Source organism: Musa acuminata, chromosome BXJ3-8, assembly GCF_036884655.1.
Source record: "Musa acuminata AAA Group cultivar baxijiao chromosome BXJ3-8, Cavendish_Baxijiao_AAA, whole genome shotgun sequence".
Classification (NCBI taxonomy): domain Eukaryota; kingdom Viridiplantae; phylum Streptophyta; class Magnoliopsida; order Zingiberales; family Musaceae; genus Musa; species Musa acuminata.
In genome coordinates, this window is record NC_088356.1 from 2,556,309 (window position 1) to 2,577,090 (window position 20,782).

Genomic DNA, 20,782 nt, shown 5'->3' on the forward strand with positions numbered 1-20,782 from the left:
TTTAATATTTCATTAAAAATATTAAAATTATGTTATGTTAATAATCAATCTAACTTTCTAAATTAGGACAAATAAAATTTATTTATTTTTATTTTTAAAAATATAAAAATTATAATATAAATTTTTTAACTACAAAGATCATAATATTAATAGAATCCTAACATAAGAGATAATATATAATTAATCTTCCTTTTAAGATTAGCTAGCATTTAGCTTTTGTGTAGAAATATACTATCAACTATTACCTAAGATTACATACCATATATATAATAAATCTTACAAGAATATACAAATTGATACGGTATATTTTGGCCCCAAGACATGTCAGGTCAGAATCTCGAGACAACACCGCCCCCAAGATATGTCAAGTCAGAATCCATACTAAGGCACTGCTCGACACGTCCATCACGCCAACCTGCGTACAACCGACCTACATACAGTAATATAAAGACCTTTAGTCAGCATCTTGCAAAAGAAAGAAAAAAGGGAGGTAAAAAATCAATCGATTAGTCAACTGACTTACTCGTCGGAGGGGCCTTCTCAGGTGATCTCGACGAGGGCCATTTTTGTAGGAAAACACGGCCACCTCGCGAAGACGAGTTGTCAACCACCCGAGAATCATTGTCCAGTGCACGAAGGAGAGCAGCCAACAAGTCCGAATCTCGACCAACACCAACCAGCACCCCTCCCCGAGGTCGCGGCCACCTCACGAAGACGAGCTGCCAACCACCCTGAAGAAGGAGAGACGCAGCTCGGCATACACAGTGCCCGGATTAGCACACCAAGGAACGCTGATTAGCATCCCGTCGCAAGAGCCCGATCAACCTCGACACTCAGCTCAGTCGACATAAATTTTCCGATATCGACTCGTGGACCAGGTCGTGTTGACTCACCAGCCACGACACATTTGTTCACTAACATAAATAAAATGTATTGACTACTAAATGATCTCTCCAATAGTAAAGAACAAATTTACCAAATAATTTTAAAATTTAAAATTTAAATTTTTTTTCTATTTTTTAGAAAAGAATAAAGAAACAATAAATTTTAGTAAAATTATTTGCTCAATATCTGATTTGGGTAATTAATGATAGTTTTAATCTAAATTCATTTGGAATCCGATTAAGAAGAAATTTTCCCACTATGTGTGTTGGATAAGATTAAAATATCAAAAATTATTTCACTATCATTGCCGTTTAACATCTGTTCATGAATCTCACGGTAGACTCAAATTTAAATGCGACAAATTATTGACATACCAAATTCGAATCTGACTTGTATAATTATTTTTCTTATCAAAATACGTCCTAATTCCTACATACGAAAACTTTGATCTAAACGGATCGGGTAGAAGATTAAGAAACCCAATCCGCGCTCCTACAAACCGCTGGTTGACGTCACGGCTGCGGACACGACTTGTGATGCGGTAGGCTGAGGTGGCAAGAAACACGAGGCATTGCCCCCGACTCAAGTGTCTCCTCTTGCCATTGCGATTGGATCCCGTCTTCGTTAGGGTTTCCTCCCAGGACGACGGAGCACGGCGGCGAATGGCGATGGACGAGGACGAGGAGGACTTCGTCTTCTATGGCACACCGATCGAGCGGGAGGAGGACACATCCGCCCGGAAGAGGAAGGCCGTCGCCGACGCCGGCCAGCTACGGAGCCTTCCCCTATGGAAGCAAGAGGTTCCTTTTCCTCCTCCTCCTCGTTGTCCCGTTTTCTGTCAATTCCTTTTGTTTTCTGCTCTCCTAATCTTCCTGGTTCTATCTCTCTGTTTGTCGGATTAAGTTTCCTTTTGACATGGGAATCGAACAATTGCCAACCTAGTTGTTGCAAGAATTCGCATTTAGACCTCTTTAATCTCATTTCCCGATAATTCTTTCGTATTCTGTTCTCCCACTCTTCCTGGTTTTGCGTTTTCTTCTATTAGTCCGTTTATTTTGGCGTGGGAATCCGAAGAATTTACCAATTTAGTGTTGCAAGATACCGGTTTCTAGCCTTCAGTAATTCCATCAGAACGCTACTAGATGAAATGTCTGTCACCCTTCCTTTTTCTTGGGGTTTCAAAGCAGGAGCATTGGTTGATTTTTTTTCTTCCCTGTGACCATCTATTGGCTCATGAAAGATCCTTTCGTGGCCATCTGTTTGTTTTCTTTCCCTCTTTGATAGATGTGCTTTTCAAATATATGTGCTGAACAATGCTGCAAATGTGTACGTCCATAATATGGCCTATTTCTTGGTGTACAAGTGCCACTTGAATATTCTTGCATTAATATACTATCTATAAAAAGGTTGTGTCTTTTTTCCTTGAGTTATGCTGTCACATTGTGTCCTCAGTAAGGGTTTGAGCATGTAGCTTTTTCTTTTCTCACCTGCACTTATAAGAGAAGTTGTAAAGCTGGCAGTTCTATTTACTGTTGTTATCTGTGACTTTGTTTTCTGTCTGCTCGAATTACTGAATATTTCAGGTCCGAGATGAAGAAGGACGCAGAAGATTTCATGGTGCATTTACTGGAGGATTTTCTGCTGGATACTACAATACTGTTGGTTCAAAAGAAGGTCTGCTTGAAATTCAAATTCTTGACTTGACAATTGATATGTTTTGTGGTCGAAATTATGCAGCCATCCACAGGAATAAGAATCTAAAGAAATAAGTTGAATTAAATTGCAGGATGGACTCCTCAGACTTTTAGTTCTTCACGTAAAAATAGAGCTGAGGTGAAACAACAGAGTATATATAACTTTCTAGATGAAGATGACTTAAAGGTAGTTTTTGTTTTCTTTTCTTAATCTTTTACTTAATAGTTCTGCAAAGTCCACCTGAATCCTGGTTGAACATTTGGCAGCTTGTCTTATACATCTGGAAATAAAATATATGTTATAGTCCTGCTTAAATACAACTTTATTTGTATTGCCGGAAATTAAGTTTATTTTGAGAAGCATTACTATGAAGTTGTTGAATGGTATTTGAAAGACTTGTATACGACTTCATGTATTTGCATACATTTTGTTTTATTTGCGGATATTTTTTACTTAGATATTAAGAAGTCACAATTTGATAAGCCAAGGGAATGACTTGTTAAGTTCATAGCATCTACGTTCATACTTCCAGTTGGTTAATAAGATTGAGTGCATAGATTAAATTAGCTACACATATTCTTGATGTAACGATGATCAGATTATCTACTTAATGTTGCTTTGGGTCTGCTGAGGCTGAAAGATTTTGGAAATTGATGCAGCTTCTGAGGTAGGGCTTTATACTGGAGCATAGTCAGTAAGCTCATTTTGTTTGAGGATAAATGTGCTTAGTTATTTCATTTTGTGTAAATATTGTTGATCATAACTGATAACAGAGTGAATGATGAAAAACGGCATGTCATGGCATTATCTGTTCATCTTCATAAAGTATTGTAATGATATTTCAGATTTATCCTGTGATTATTGCGGTGAGTCCTAATCTTGAAAGAAGAACAAATCTGAATCTGCTGTTTACTGAGTACTTTAAAGACAGCCTTACTATGTTGTTCTGATCATACATTACATTCTCCGTGTCTCTGTGCATGATATGTGAGCACATCAGACATATATGCATACCTGAATGCTTGCTGATGCATATCTGCTGCACATAACCAGCGTGCATTGTATGTTATGTGCCTTGTATTTGACCTCTTTCACCCTGCATCAATAAATGGTTTGTAGGAGCTGCTATATTCTTTCTCTTTCCATACATATTTCCTTTATTTTTTCTCTGACGTACTAACTACACAGAGCAGGAGATATTTTTAATTATTTTCCATGTTGTCATCTTGTTGAATAAGGGTGTATTCTTGTAGATTGTTTGGGTTTGCCATTATCAAGTGACAAGTCCTCTAACTTGATTTTTTTGAATGGCATCTTTATTGCCATTTGGTAATAATGTCAGCTTGTAGTAATAAAAATAATTTCCATTTGGGCATGCCTAACTATTTTACCAAGAAATTAGATTGTGACTTGTTGCTTTTATAAAGGAACTACAATAATTATCTTATCAAGTTGTCTTTTATTTTGTTCAAACAAGAGATTCTAGTTATTGCATTTCTAATTATTGCGAATGTGGTTTTTGCATTTCTAATTATTGTGAATATGGTTGTAGGGTATGGGAGGCCAAGCATTGGAAACATCTATGCAATTTGATACATTTGGTTTTACTGCTGCTGAATTTGCTCGAAAAGAAGTTGAGAAAGATCAACTCAAAAGGTCATTTTTGATAAGCTATGAATATAATTTGCTTGTGTGAATGCCAGTGAATTAACCTGCCCTCGAAATTTTAATCTAGTCTAGATTTTTTTTTTAAAATAGCATATTCTGTTCTTACAATTAGCATATTACATGTCTCTAGCATCAGTTTGAGGCAATGCTAGCCTATTTTAATCTTGTCAAGAATCAAAATATTCCTGTAATTCTTTATTGTTATTTGTCCCGACTGATCATCCCTAGTTTCTTAGTTGTATTTGGGGACATCTTTACATCTTTGGAAAAACCGAGTTCACAAGCTCATAAACGGCAGTTGTCATGTTTCTTGCCTTAGCTAGACCACAAATCCTGAATCTAATAAATATTTCCTCTGTGATTCAACTGTTTACCCCCAAAATCTGCAATTTTTTTGGAAATGCACTCATGCAGATAGCACACTTCAGCTAGGAACTAGGTTTCTATTAATGGCCTGACTAGCACAATTTGTTGTGTTTCCTTTGCTTATTCGAAGTGAATGCTCTATACCTTTTATAATTCTATAATCCTAGGGGATTTTTGTGACTAGTGACACACTTAGCAAATGATTTTCGAAATCTTCAACCAAGCTGTGGCATCTTGCTTTATCCTTTTGTGACTCGATTGATTATTTATTCATGTTTATATGACACATTGTCTTCATTACTTTTGTTGCCATCACCAAATGTTAATCTAATTTCTATGATTTCTGCCACATGCTTTCAAGGATTGGGCAGAGGTTGTCTTGTTGAAATGCCTACGTCAGTCCCAGCTCCATAACTCTACAAAGTGGGAGGTTCTTCCAACATGGAAGGTTGGAGTTGGACTATATTTTGTGGTTCGTAATCAACCTTTTAAAATTTGAAATTTGATGCTAGCAAGGCAAAGGAAGAAAGATTCTCCAAATGCCTAAAAGGCTTAGCAGGTAGGTTACTTTAAATTTACTTAGAGAAACCTTCCAAAATTTCTTTAGATATGGGGAGAGCTTAGAAGTAGGGCCAGATGGAACACTTTGCTTATGAAGCAATTCAATCCTCATATATACACATGAATAAACTTGTTAATAGAACTAAAACTCTTGATTATGGTACTCATCAAGGTTCATCATACCACGACATACTGCTCGGTATGCGTGGCACATACCAATCCAATAGGGGATCGGTATAGGTGGTATATGCCAGTTTGTCAGTATGTCTTACCATACTATGTGTTGATATATTGTTATGGTTTGGTACGTACTATATCGATGGCCGGTCGGGACATTGTTATGGACCAGTAAGGCGAACCATGGTACTCGTATAATATTTTAAATATTGGCTGTTAAATGCTTGGTACAATTATTTGATAGCATAAATGGAGCAACTTGGATCAGGATTAACACCAATTCAACATCGAAGCCATTAAACTCATGCATAATACATTCAAAACAAGCATGATTGCTTTTGGAATTGCTTGATGCTCCAAAATTCTTACTCTTGGAGGATCTGTCGGTAATCCTGGAGGTAATTCCTGTTTTATTTGTTTTCATTTAACTAATTCTCCATGTGTTCCAGATGACGATACTTGTTCTTGGGTGATTGTTCAGTGTGAAACTTAATTAGCTATGAAATAGCTTTTTAACTATTGTTGATTAGATTATCACCCTTGTTAGTAGCTCTCTGTTTTGGATAGTAATTGCAATTCTTTAGCAGTTAGTTTTGTGACTTACGTCTATTGCAATGTCACCACCAAAGATTTCTATTTCACTTTCTTGCATGACTTTTAGAAGACTTTGAAATGTTCTTTTAATATTTTCAACATTTACTGCTTTTTATATTTGGGCTGGGTTGGATTTGATGTTGATATCTAGATATGAAGTGTGTGAAGCTTAAAGTGAGTAATGTGTTCTCTGTGTTATTAACCTTCTACTTAGATGTTAAAATCGGCATTGTTTTTTTTGTTTTCTTTCTGTCAAATGCTGAAAGATACCTGTGTACTTGTATTTCTATGAATATGTTTTAATTGAATCTTTTCACTTTAGTAAAATGCTTAAACTTTTAGCAATAGATCTACCCAGTCTATGGTGTTTGTCTATGAAATATGATATGTTGGTTTTGAAATCTAAATTATTCGAATTTCAGTAAGTGGATTTTAATGCATTTAGCACTACCTTCTATGGTGCAGGCCATCAGCTATTCCAGGACCAGTACCTGATGAAATAGTTATTCCTGCATCAAATTCTATTGGTCTGTATTTTTTGTTAAATTAATTGAATAGCTAAATTTTTTAAAATGTTTACGAAACCTTTAGAAGGTGGCAGCACCATTATGCCTTTATTTTACACCTTTGCATTGCTTCTTGATAGGTGTAAAGCTATTGCTCAAAATGGGATGGCGCCATGGTCATTCGATAAAGGATACACATTCTGATTCATTATATGGTATTGCTTATTATGTTCCTCACTGCATTTGCTTGGTTGGGCTTTCTGAATTAGAATATCTGAACACTTTACTAGTAACTATTATTTCTCAATCTTTGTCTGTTATCTTCATCTCTATCTTCTGAATGACATTTACTCTACATTCATGTGTTGTGTCATAGAGAATGCTCAATCTTCTTACCACTACTCTTTATTGCTCGATTTACTTACCGATGAGGACAGTGGGTACTATCAGGTATCTACCAGTCCGACCAAGGACTTGTATTAGACCATCTGGGTGGGATAACTGGTATACCATTAGGTAAATTTACCAGCATTATTTTTTATTATACTTTTATGGTGATACTGGGTGGGATAATTGGTATACCATTAGGTATATTGATACTGTAGCATTCTAGTAAATAATTGAGTCTAGCATCAGATTGATATTTAAGCCCTGGCTTACTACAACTATTTTTTATATACTTCGAACATAATTGTAGATTGTGGATTGCTAATATCTATGGTTTATTTGACAATGTAAACATATATCACAAGAGTTTGGTTTTCAACAAAAGTTTTAGTAATAGCAAATCCAAGAATCTTATGACCTGATTAGTCTTCCATATGCATTCCTTTTTCTGGGAAGCTCGTGGTCGTATATAATTTTTTATGATCTCTGGGCATGGTTCTTGTGGACATAAATACAAGAAGAATCCTATCCGGTTGGATCCTTATCTTGATACTACAAATCCATTTGAAAAATTCCCATAATCTGGAGGCTCAGGCAGCAACCTGCAGAAGTTAAAAGATTATGTTGTAGAATCTCATAAATTAGAACTTACAACCTGTAGTACCTTGTGTAGTGTTCTCTGTGTAAGGTGTTACTTTCTAATTCCCATATATTCTGTCACTTAAGAAATTGGATATTTCATATTATACAGGCAGCCAATTATATAAGGTGTTCTAGCTCTACAATCTAGAAGTTGTATTTTTTGAAGTCCTATGCTACAAATTTCTCCTCTGCTGCATCTAAGGCTTATTATGTTCCACTAGTCTTATGGTTGTGCTTTTGGAGTATCCTATGCCATCTTGGAATTATCTTGATATTTGATCAAATATCCTTGTCACTCAGAAGCACGCAGAGAAGCTAGGAAAGCATTTCTTGCTTTTTCTGGTAATGAGGGTGGAGCTAAAACAGCTAAAGAAGGATCACATGCATGGGATTCTGAAGAATATGCTGAAAGAGTGAACAATGGCCTATACACTTCAAAAAGCATGCCTGTAAGTAACTTGACAGAAAATAGTTTTCTTTCTACCTTTGTACAGCAGTACTTGAAAATTGAAATGAGGTTGTAACTTGTAAGTACCAGTATGGAAACATGCAATACTATTTTCTTTTTTATCGTTTTATCCAATGATATTGGTTAAATTTATATATCATATGTTATGCTGGTACTATACTGGTTTGATAGGTTACTGAAACTGGCAAACCTTGATTATTGGATTTTTAAAATTGTGAAAATTTGCCATTTTGTATCTGTAATTTTAATTGTCTTCCTATAACTCTTCTTTTGCAAATATGATATCTTCATTCATTGATGATCAAGTTGTTGCTTTTTTATAGAGATTATTGGCAGTGAGCCAGGTATGACTAAAAAATCTTTTGATTTTTTTTTAAAAATTGCTTCTCAATTGTCTTCTTTTATCACACTTTATTGTATTACATTAGATATGTCTTGACTTTTTTTGCTTTGTATATTTGGTTACCTTAGCAGTAACTGATTGTTGCTACATCCATAGTTTGCAAATATATGTTAGTAGTAATTGTTTATTCGACCATGAATGGAGAACAGAAACCAGCCTACTTCGGATGGTTGGGGTCTGGTTTTGGTCTTTTAGAAAATCCCTCTATTAATACCCCTTCTCTCTTGATCTCGACCAGCCTCCGTGCCTCGTGTCTCATGCGATCTGCCACAGGCCTGTCTTGCTCAGTACCACCTCTCTTCCTCTCCTTCTCTTCCCCCATCTCTATTTTCTCCTCCTAGTCCTCTTCTTGTTCTCTTCCTCGTTCCTCATTCTCAGTGCCCATCGTTATGCTGACATAGTGGGTGTCAGCAAGGATTTTAATTTCGAATGATGCCACTTGTACCAAACGGTACGTACTGGTCCGCCAGCAGACCGATACGCAGACTGCCCGCTACCGAGCGGTATTGTCGATTGAGGCTGTTTTTGCCTCGTTAGCCTGAAATTGGTTGGTAACAGTCGATTTCGATCGTCATTGCCCGCTACCAGGTGGTATTAGCCGAGGAAGAAGGAAGAAAAGGGAGAAGAAAAAAGATAACCTAAAGATCCGACATCGCTCTCCATTAACGATCCCGATCCGTCACCGCCCTCCCTCGTCGGACGCTGCAGATTAGATGTCGCCTCCTCCTCGTCGGACGCTGCAGATTAGTGTATGCCATATTGAATGTATAGTTTCCTATTCTGCATAATGTGGTAAACAATAATACAGGTCTAGAAGATGTAAGCAATAAATGTAGTTTGATCCAACTGTTCTTAGTTGTCCAAGCCTATGAAAACTGCAGTGTTCCCTTAGTTGCATAAGGTGAATTGGGTGATTTTTTTTTTGTATTGTGTTTTTTTATTTTGTTTGTCTAACTATATTCTCTCAAGCCATAGTGAGTTGTTTTTCTTAGTGAGATCCAGCTGTATCTATTTTATTTTGACCAATATTGCTATTTGTTCAATCATAAAGCTCACTCTTATTCAAGTACAAATTGCATTTTGATAGTAATGTAAATGATGTTTAAGGTTGCTTGTATCTCACATTTGAATCTTCCTTTAGGATTGTGAAATCATGATTTCTTATACATATAAAAGAATGCACATCATGGAAAGTTCAGTTCTTTTGTGCTAATGTTTGTTGCACATTTCTTCTTTTGTAGTAGGCCTATAGGGTCACATTTTTTAGCAAATATTACTAAAGATCAGAAATTAATTTTCTCACTTATGCCTACCTGTTTCAGGAGTATGTCCTGCAGCCAAAACAGGACTTGTATGGATTGGGTTATGATCCATACAAGCATGCTCCGGAATTTAGAGGTATTGGAATTAGTGGTGATTAGATTATTCTGGTCAATATTAATGCTGAACGTTTTCTGACCTGAGGTATTTGTTTCAACTTTTCAGACAAAAAAAGATTGCGTGAGTCTAAAAGAAAAAATCATGGTATTAAAAGTTCAGTGAGAGGAAATCTTTTATCTTCTAACTGTAAGCTATTGTTCTTGATGATCTTCTGCCTTGAGTTTCAGTATCCTTAAATTTCAATAGACCATTCCTGTTATCTTGTGGTTTGTGACACTTTCATTACACTGTTTTGGATTGATAATTTTTAACTCAATCATCAGCAGGAAAATATGCGCCGGGCTTTGGTATTGGAGCATTAGAAGAACTTGATTTTGAAGATGAGGACATTTATGCATCAGGTAAAATATCAGTGTGGTTTGAACTTTGAAGTTTTCAGGATCACCTTGATATATTCAACTAGAGCACCTTGAGGTTTTTGAGGAATTATACAAATTTGATTAATACATGTTGCTCTTTGACAAGACATTTAAATTTGTGTAAAATCTTTGATATTAAGGCATTTTACTCTTTGATGAGACATACAAGTTCATGGTGTATGCAGTTTCTAAAAAGGAATATAGAATTTCTAAGAAGCAAAACCTAGATACGCACTTACATGCAGATCCTTTAATGGGAAGCATACTTATGGTTGATTATAATTCTAGCACAATTTTGACATTGACTAATGAGTATGCTATATTCATGATGCTGGTAATAAATTACAAGATTTGCAAATGAAAATTGGTATTTTGGACTCATCATAAGAGTCATAAATTTTCTAGGGATGTACCAGTTAATCAGAGTGCTTAATTTTTTCAGCTACTGACCATTAAGCATTGGACTACTGCAACTGAGAAATGGTCATTTAAGCCTGATCATCACAATTATGTATATATTGCGCAGAACGCACCATCTTGATGTCAAGTACAATACAAACTTATATACCATGAGATGACAAGACATTACCTCATGTGTCTTGCATTGTTCAATGGATGTACTTCCAATGGAAGTTATCTCCTTTTAAGTGCTGCAATATCTTGTCCTTTTTCTTTTTTTTTTACTAGTTTTGTTTCTAAGATACTGTATTATAGGTTTTGACTTTGAGCAAACTGAAGTTGACGAGGATGAACCTGTGCAAATGATCAGAGATAACATATACAGACTTGAAGACAAAAAAAATGACTGTTTGCCTGGTTTTAAGATTGCATCAAGTCCTGACTATACGATTGAAAGGTAGCTCATACGTTTCTAATTTGTTTTTCAAATCTGAGTGTGGAAATACAGAGTTGGTTCTTTCTTCCTTGTCCTTTTCTCTTTTGCATGAGTCAAATCTATTAGATAGATACTATTTCTTGATTGTTAACTTTTTACATAGGCATCCATAATTGTGATTGACAAAGTAATCTTTGTCCAGATTTCATCCTCCTGTTATCCCAGTCAATTTTGATCCACATCACAAGTTTTCTGCCCCTCTCGAGAGTGCAACAACAATTGCTGAATTACCTCCACCAGAGGTTCCCCCTCCAGAAGACAATAATTTGAAGTTGTTGATTGATGGCTTTGCAACTTTGGTTGCTCGTTGTGGGAAAATTTTTGAGGACCTTTCAAAGGAAAAAAACAGGTCGAATCCCTTGTTCTATTTTCTTAGTGGAGGAGATGGCCACAACTACTACGAGAGGAAGTTGTGGGAAGAGAAGCAAAAAAGTGTCAATCATTTAAGGCTGGTGGAGGACTCTAAGTCAAAATCATCTACTCGGACTATGACAGCAGAAAGCCGTGGTAGAATTTTGGGTGAGAAGAAGTTGGAGAGAACCTCCAACGAGACCAGCTCAGCAGTTGCTGTCAAAGAATTTATTAATCTGCAGTCCAATCTTGCTGATACATTCACCAAACCAGTATCTCTTGTAAGTTTCAACAAATTGTTCCCACATGAATGCTTGCAGTAGGTGTCATTTTAATAAAAAAGATCCATCTTTACGTGTACAAGATTCCATTGTTCATCTGTTGCCAATCAATCTGATATTTTAGGGGATGCTAAGTTTGGTGCTTGTTTGTACCATAGGTTGGATTATTAGAAATTGCAAAACCTTTCAAAGATGATCCTGCTAAGCAAGAGAGGTTTGAGCAATTTCTCAAGGACAAGTATCAAGGAGGTTTACGTTCTACACAACCTTCAGGGATCATGTCAGAGAATGACAGGGCTCGTGAGAGGTTGGATTTTGAAGCTGCAGCTGAAGCAATTGAAAAGGGCAAAAAATTAATAGCTTCTTCATCAATGGATCAGTTTACAGCTTTATCAGGAGTTGTTGATCAACAGTTCATAGCATCAACTGGCCTAACAGTGAGGCTTCTTATATGATTTTATGATATTCCTGTCTATATTAGCTTTTAAACTTATAAACATATACAATAATAAAAATTTATGCAGAAACATCAAATTCCTCGAGATGAAGATAAGTTGACAAACAAACTTTATCCGAAGAGGGAGGAGTTTCAGTGGCGGCCTTTGCCCATTCTATGCAAACGGTTCGACATTATAGACCCATTCATGGGGAAGGTAACTTAACATATATCTATCATCACCCACAAGTCACAACAACTGAGATAGTTCACATCCAATCTGTTGTTTCTTTCTCCAGAAAGATAGTCCAAGGGAAAAATGTTTTTCCCATATATTTTATTTAAAATGCTAATATTTGCATATATTATCTTTAAAGTTGATATTTGCTCTTATACCTTGACAAGCATAGCAGACTTGCATAATTGGACCTCCATGCCATCTGTGAATACTTATTAGTTTAATTTTGTTTGGTTGATTGTATTCCTGATCGAAATGCCCTGCTAGTAGTTGATTCAGGGGTTCCATGCTTCAAAAAAATTATTGTAGAAAAAAAAAAAACAAGCATGATATTTCCTTTTCACAATTTAAAGTGGAAAAGTTAAGGATGAACAAATATACTACCTTTCAGAGTCTATGAGAGAAAATATTAGCTTTTTCAAACACATTTTAAGTGTATAAAAAGTTGTCTCTTCACATAAGAATCATGGCTTTTTACTGCCAGTTATCTCTGGTTGAATGTGGCTGAAACCTATATGTAAAAGCTTATCCAATATTCTATCTAAAGAGGCTAAAATTATCGAAAAGGGATAATCCATTCATAAAGAAATATAATAAACCAAATTCTTAGAAGAGATTACATTAATTTCTATGGATCATATTTCCCACTTAAAATCCTAAAAATTGACATGACAAGAATTATATGAATTGATTCATTACTCAAGGATCCTCACTTGAATTGTTTTCTTGTGAGTTTTGGATTGGTTCCTTAATTATCTCCATTTGAATTATTTTACTTAAGGATCTCAATTTGAATAATTTTTTTGGGGATTCTCATTTCAATTGTTTCCTTGAGGAGCTTCACTCCTAATATACCCCTGCAAGATGGGGCTCCCGTTGGAGGCATTAATCTTGGTTCCTAAAAGGTTAAATCGACACTTAGGAAGAGACTTGTTCATAATGTTGACCAGCTGAGTTTGATTGGAAACATGAGCAACCTGAACCAACCCAATGTTAGTTGTTTACGAACAAAATAGTAATCCAGAAACATGCTCCATGAGAGTGGAAAATAGGGTTTTCATAATATAAGTTGCTCCAATATTGTCACAAAGAAGTGTAGGAGGTTGATGAGGGTGCAGTCCATGTTGTCATACAAGATTCGAGACCAAAGTTTACCTAAGTTGCACTTGAGGCTATTGCCCTGTACTGGGGTTTGGTGGAAGGTCTTGCCACAGATTTTTGTTTCACCTAACACCAAGATATGGGATTGCAATCAAGGTAGAGAATATATGCAGTTGTTGAGGTATAATATTTTTTATTACCCGTCTAGTTAGCATCAATATTGTCATTAATAAGTGGCAGTTCATGCCATCGAATATGAACATTATAATGGTTAGTAGCTTTGAGGTATCAAAGTAGTGTTTTGCATCAGGCCAATGTAATTGAGCAGGAGAATGCATTAACTTAGCAAGTTTGTCGACACAATAGGATATATTGGGATGTGTTAATGTCAAGTATTGTAGAACACCAATGAGACTTCAACATTGATTTGATTAGAGGATGAGAAGTCATCATTAAGAATAAGCCAAGAATAAGTTGGCTTAGAGAGAGACTGATTCATTGGCATCAATTATGTTGTGACGATCAAGTATCTCTCTAATATACTTACGTCGAGAGAGACGGTCCTTATGATGTAGAAATAACTTCAATGCCAAGAAAATGAGCATCCTTATCTCTTTTAGGAAATTGAATTACTAGAGCTTTAATGTGCTTGGTGATGAATACTTTTGAGCTCCCTGTTGTTGAAATCACTTAATGTACACCAAGAAGTATGTACTGATTCTTAGTAAGAAAAAAAAAAAATTAATTCTTGTCACGTAGGATTTTAGGATTTCGATTAGGAATTATCATTCATTATAATTGATGTAAACTCTCCTAGGAATTAGGTTGTTATTTTTTTTTATGTTGGTGTTTTTATGTATAACTATACACTAAACTTTGAATGATTATCCCCTTTCAACCATTTTTTTAGCTTCTTTATGGTATTAGGGAAGGTGCAACTATACCCTAATGTATGGTTATAACCTGCTTGGGTTTTTTTATGACACCATAACATCTCAGAGTTTGTCATTTGGTCTCGACAATATCAATTTCTCCATGAGATTCTTCACTATCTGAAGAAGTCATTCCATTGGTGGCGTCCACAAAATCCTCATGTGCAGCATTTAGAGAACTTCAAGAACTTTGTACCAGCAGATCCTATTCATCCATCACGCATCCAAAAGAGAGACTCTTTTTAATCTTTCGTGGTTCCTACAAACCACCAAGAGTCTCTCTAATAACTTTGCACAAGCAAGAATTCTTATCGATGATGATGACCTTATCATCTATGCATTTAGAGTAATGATCCTGAATCTAAAAATATTGCAGCAGCTATTCGAGCAAGAGAAAGCCTAATATCTTCTGAAGAACTCCATGTCATGTTCCTCGAGAATGAAGGAGTGTTTGCATATCCATTTGGTTTGGCTCGTACAGACTGATAATTACACCTTAATAGGATTTTGCAATCCCTGGAATGAAGCTTTCATGGACCGACAAGAAACAATATCTGATTCTCTTATCCAATTCTCTCATTGTTACAGTGAAATTACTTTTTTTCTTGAGAGCGCTCACTCAAAGAATGGAAGGAAATTTTTTAAGAACACTCATAATGTTAACCAAGTTTTATAATATGATACAGTTTGGTATGTGAGCGGTATCTACCGGCCTGATAGCCTACTAGCTTGTGAACCAGGTAAATCAGACTGGACACCCAGTACAGTTTGGTATGAGTGGTATTTACTGATCTGATAGCCTGATAGCTTGTGGACCAGGTAAATCAGATGGTATGCCTAGTACAGGTTTCTGTCAGGTAGTAACCTTTTTTTTCAAACTTTTTAGCTTTTTTTCATGGCCTCCTCCTTTCTCCTTTTCAGGGTAGTAGCCCAATCGCTGCTGTAGTTGGGTGTTTAATCTTCTGCAGCAACTTGAAGTTTATCTTCATCAGTCTCCTATGCTTATTTGTGACATCTTTGAGGCAACTTATCTTCGCACCAATCCTGTTCGACTCTCGCATGAAGCATGTTGCTCTCGAAGTCTCAATCACTATTTTTGTTTGTGAACAAGTTTAACAAACGTAGGAATAGCTTCTATTCTCAACATGATGGTTATCAACTCTTGGCTATACCTGTCACAGCACATTCTCAGTCTTTAATTGTGTTGTGCCCTTTACTTTAAGAGGACCTCAATTTGTGTGTAAATGGACTTTGTCAGCATTAGAGTATATAAGTAATCAGTTTCTTAGGCTCAACCAATTACAACATTGGTGATTAGTTTTAGATTCTTAGTAGTTAAGTACTTTCTTTAGATTGATGTGTTGTCTCCCTCCTCCTCCCCCCTCCCCACTCCCCCCCAAAAAAAAATTTATTTTACATACATAACTTGAGACAAAATTTAAATATCGTATATCATATGTCGTTCTTGATTAAAGATCTAATTTCTGTACATATTATCATTATGTAAAAGAATCATTTGATATTTCCTTATGAGTTATGGGCATTTTGATGTCCTGCTCTTAGGGCCTGTTAAGTCGTCCATAAGTGGCTGAAGTTACAAATGTCATATTTGGAAAAGAGAATTTCAAGTTCTATTATTTAGTTTGAGATGAAGAGGTCAGAAGAAAACTGTGGAATCACTAGGTCTTGTTTTTAGCATCATGAAAAGGTTTGCCCAAATATATAGATGGCCAAGCATATCAAACAATCTAACTTTCTTACTTTAGTGTCATGAGAAGATTTGCCTGAAGCAAGGTACTTGTTAATGGCACAGGAAGATTGATATGTTGCTGGAATGGTGCCATTTTTCATGGTATGTTCAGAATGCCTCCCGTGCCAGCTGAATGAGATTCAAAATGGCTTAACTGTTGTGTAATTGTTATTTTGGAGTGGAAGATTAAGCATGAAATTGATTGACATGCATAATGAACTCTGCTTTACCTGTAAAACTTCAATCCCTGGCCCAAATATGAGAGTTGCTCGCTTAACTTGGAAATAGCTCTTTGTGTAGTCTTGAGTTACACCTGAAGTTTCCATATATCAGGCCTACGAGTGAACTTGTTACCCATGAAATACTTCAGGGGTGATTAGGTCCACCTGAATACCATAATTCTTGTAACTCTGAAGTAACTGGACTGTCGAGAACCTAAAGGGATACTGGATCTCAAGCAAAATCGTGATGGCCTTGTTTTCTCTGATAAAATTATGGCAAAGTTCATATTAATTGTCTATTTCTTTGTGATTTGTAAATGTATTCATTGCTTCCATTTGACTAATTTGTAGCAAATTTGTATTTGAAACTGTTTCTTTCCGTTTGCAGCCAGCACCTTTGCCAAGACCTAAAAGCAAAATGGAAACACTCATCTTTATGACGGAGTCTATAAAGGATGTGAAGTCTGAAGAGACCAATACTATCAGAAAAGATTTCATGCACATATCTCACTCAGAATCCAATGTGGCAGAGAAACAACTTGACTCCAAAGAGCCTGAGATTGAGCAAAGCAGTGCAAGTGTGCAGAAGCCGGTTGATCTGTATAAGGTGCTTGTTTTATCTAGTGTTGAAAAATGCATGTGTATGAGGTGCTTGTTTCATCTAGTGTTGAGAATGCATGTGTATATATACCTGCAAACATACATATGAGTATAGAGAATATATTTGTACTAGGCACACAAGTTTCTTCCTGTATTTGCTATGTTTATTAAGCATGAACTGTTATGTTAAACACATCCTTTGCACGACACACATGCCAAGTTATAATGACATAATTGTAATTTGTAGTTGAGTTTCTACATGGGCATGGTACCTTGATGTGCCTAATCTTATCTTTATGGATCCAGGCAATCTTCTCTGATGATTCAGATGATGATGGGGATGATAGTAGTTCTACCAAGGTGGCTGATCCTGTGAAGAAGAGTGAAGGTGCCAACATGACCCTAAACCGTTTGGTTGCTGGAGATTTTTTAGAATCTTTAGGTAAAGAGCTAGGTCTGGAGGTTCCAGCTGATGTATCCGGCAAACCTTTCAAGGGTAATGGTTCATCAAATATAACAGAAACAGCTTGTGCTGGAGAAATCAAAATTCCTGAAAATAATGAAAGAACTATTTTCCCACTGGAAACCCACGAGGCACCTCCAGAGACTGATGTTATGGCTTCTCAACAAAGATTTCCAGGAAGTACCAGAAACACAACACCTACTGGAATATCTGCTACAGGACTTTCTTCTTTTGCTAGGGATGGTGATGATCATGATAATGGTTGTAAAGAAAGTGCTGATAAATTCGTAAGTGGCTCTGCCGGAGGGAGATTTTCTGACTTTCATAAGGAAGAAGTTGATGCAAAAAAAACACGATCCCAGGCCAGAAATAACCGAAGTCACTCGAGATATCATGATGGAAGGAATTCCCCAGATACTGGCTCTTCCAGTGGTCATCAACAGCTTAAGAAAAGTGCAACTCACACAAGGCTTCAGCGACGCAGAAGCAGAACCCCTGATACTCATTCTGATGGTGATGGATATCAACCTAAAAGAAACAAATCTCATTCAGGGCATCGTTGGAGGATCAGGACTCCAGATGCTGATTTTTCTGATGATGAATATCAACAAAGAGAAAGTAGATCTCATTCAAGGCATCATCAAAGGAGCAGGACTCCAGAGACTGATTCTTCTAGTGATCCCCAAGATCATTTTCAATCAACGTCCAGATCGAAGAAGCTGCATCATCATGAAGGACGCAAAAAACACTCTGGACATTCCAAGCGTAAAAAAAGAACATCTCCTACTAGAGACTCTGGCTATGATAAGGGTAGGGATGCTAGAGAAGATGATGTACGGGATCAGAAACCTAGTGATTTGAAGCATCCTTCTCGTTCAAAATCAGAACATCACAAAAGCCATCATCGAGACAGACGATGAAATCAAGATACATCCTAGAAGTCTAGAACTGTAAGTTCTTAATCCTCACAAAGTTGTAAACGTATCTCTTGTTCCAGTACCGATTGAACATTTGTTTACCATGAACGCGTATGGTGTTCTGCATTTTGGTATAGCCTAGTTTATAATCTAGCTTGTATCTATTTTATAGTTTCTTTTTCATTGTCGAGGTACACTAGGTTGCCGACTTATCACAAGCATTTCATGTTTCATTTTTACAGCTTTCTGGTTTTCTTAATTTATGATTTAAAATTTAATTCCGTGTTTATTTCAGTGTTTATATATTTATTGCAGAACTAGCCATCAAGTTGCAATAATGTTAATAGTTTATAATGAGTAGTGTACTCAATAGTGTGTGTACAATAAATGAATATTCTGTTTTAAAACGTATTATATATCTTGCTAAATTTGTAGTGTTTGCAGCCCATTCATATCCTCGTAGATCAGATGTATTTGCAATTTTCTATTTACTCAAATCATTTATTCTTTCAGTTTCCTCTTCTCATTTCTTGGTCTCATTGAAGCTAATTGGTCTCATCTTTTTCTCATGAGCTTGCTCAGTGTCACTCTTTAGGACCAAATTGTTTGTAGTGCATGTTGTTGACAGTCATTTATCTTCACTCGTTACGAATCTTTATAAAAAATCTTGGTACTTCACAGAAGAAAGTTGATTTTAAGACCTGCAGTGATGTAGCTTAGGGATGTTAGTGGGGCCTGCATTTTCTTATTCATTAATCATTTTCGCTCAGTCATGGATCGTAAATCTATACCCACTAATGTGTATAAATTCAATATCTTCCCTGAAATGTCAGGCATAGGTACTCATTTAGGATCCATGCACTTGTCAAATTTGAATTTGGATTCTAAATTAATCTGATCCGATAAAATCCCTGGTGCATCCTGTACCGCCATTTCTGGAATGATTCTATTTTGTCCAAAAGACTCTGAAGGCAAATCTTTTTATAAACTAGTCGAGGGCAATGACAATGCATGCTTACTATTAAAGAGTTCCGTAGAGGTGGAGAATGATATATTCTTGGGAGTTGTTGGGCATGTCTTCCTGCCTTTGACTCTATACTGCTATCGATAAGCTAACTGGAGATCTGACCTTGATCCATCATCTCTCGACTTCTTTGCAGATTTTACCATCATCAACCTCAGCCTGATTCTACAAGATCGACATAAGTTGGAGGAAAAGATTTGCGGCTGAAGCATCCAGTCTACTTCTTGCTTGATGCAGCCTTATATTAAATATTAATATGACTAGATGTGTAGATTTCGCCAGCGAGACCAATACTGGCTGTACAGCTTTTCTAAGTGAAGTTTTAAGCTATTGATGGAAGAATACACCCGACTCGTGTGATTAGTAAGCAAGAAAGGAAGGGTTTTGAGCACTGCTCTTGTTTGCACTTGTCCTTTCGGAGTTAACAAGAGGTGAAACGATGGAGAGAAGCCAAAGACTTGCATTCCAACGCCAGGAGGACACTCCATCGAAACTCAATTCGGAGTTCTATGAGAAAAGGATGTAATATTTGTTGATTGTGGTGTGGTATCAACGTAGTCATGTTATACAAACAGAAACGGTGGTGGCATTGTGGAAATTCAAATGCCATGGAAAATGTCAGTAAGCATAGTTGGTAAAAATTTATAGCAATATTTGCACAAAAATATGTGTCTTTTGTAGAAACAGCCCGTCTGGTGATGAACCTCGGCATGGGGTCACATGAATCTGAGAAGGGAAGTAAACCTGTATTGCATACTGCTCTGGTATCAGTTACATGATAGAAGAAGAGTAGCCAAAAGCAGACTTGAGGGAGACAGAAATAACCAACCCCTCGGTTGAGCGTGCTGATCATACTTGCAGTGGTCTCAGATGAGGCACTGCAAACATCAATTTTGAGGTTGAGAAAAGAACTACAAAGATACAACATTATTCCTTGGAAAATTTTGGCAACATCGTACGTGTTTAGATTTACAAGCTTTCAAACAGATTCATGATGTATATATATCATATATTATGTTGTTATAGTATATATGTGTATTTTCATATCATATGCCATAATATGTATGTATGTATGTATGTACATCGTACGCATGCATGTATTATATGTAACATATTTATGCACTTCAGTTCATAACAAAACTCAAATTGAAGTCATTCTAGAAGCCAACTTAATCATACCAAATATATTTAAAAAATCATATCTTAATTCGGATCCTAGGTCACCCAAAATTGACCATCCACTACTCAGACTCATGCATATGTAATTCTAAGTTATTATCTTTCATACAAATGATGTTTAAACCTCAAAACTATTTATTTTAATTATGGTTAAACTCATTCAAGATTTACTTAAGGACTGTTATAATTCAATCGCCACTTAGTCACTATATACATTTTCATTACGATAACTTAACCTCATA

At 36.2% G+C, this 20,782-nt stretch overlaps 1 protein-coding gene across 2 annotated transcripts; it reads left to right on the top strand.

Annotated features, from left to right (window-relative positions):
- The first annotated feature begins 1,449 nt into the window (after positions 1-1,449).
- Positions 1,450-19,703, top strand: LOC135645485 (G patch domain-containing protein TGH homolog). Of its 2 annotated transcripts, none has more exons than XM_065163888.1 (17): positions 1,450-1,685; positions 2,469-2,559; positions 2,672-2,766; positions 4,133-4,236; positions 6,412-6,473; positions 6,593-6,667; positions 7,782-7,930; positions 9,676-9,751; positions 9,839-9,919; positions 10,057-10,134; positions 10,867-11,008; positions 11,190-11,679; positions 11,838-12,116; positions 12,204-12,332; positions 16,746-16,964; positions 17,264-18,370; positions 19,498-19,703. In XM_065163888.1, exons 1-16 carry the CDS (start codon positions 1,548-1,550, stop codon positions 18,338-18,340), a joined length of 3,285 nt encoding a protein of 1,094 aa, XP_065019960.1. In that variant the 5' UTR covers positions 1,450-1,547; the 3' UTR covers positions 18,341-18,370; positions 19,498-19,703. The 2 variants fall into 2 exon arrangements, with proteins under 2 accessions (XP_065019960.1, XP_065019961.1); XM_065163889.1 differs by having other exon boundaries at positions 7,785-7,930.
- The last annotated feature ends 1,079 nt before the right edge of the window (positions 19,704-20,782 follow it).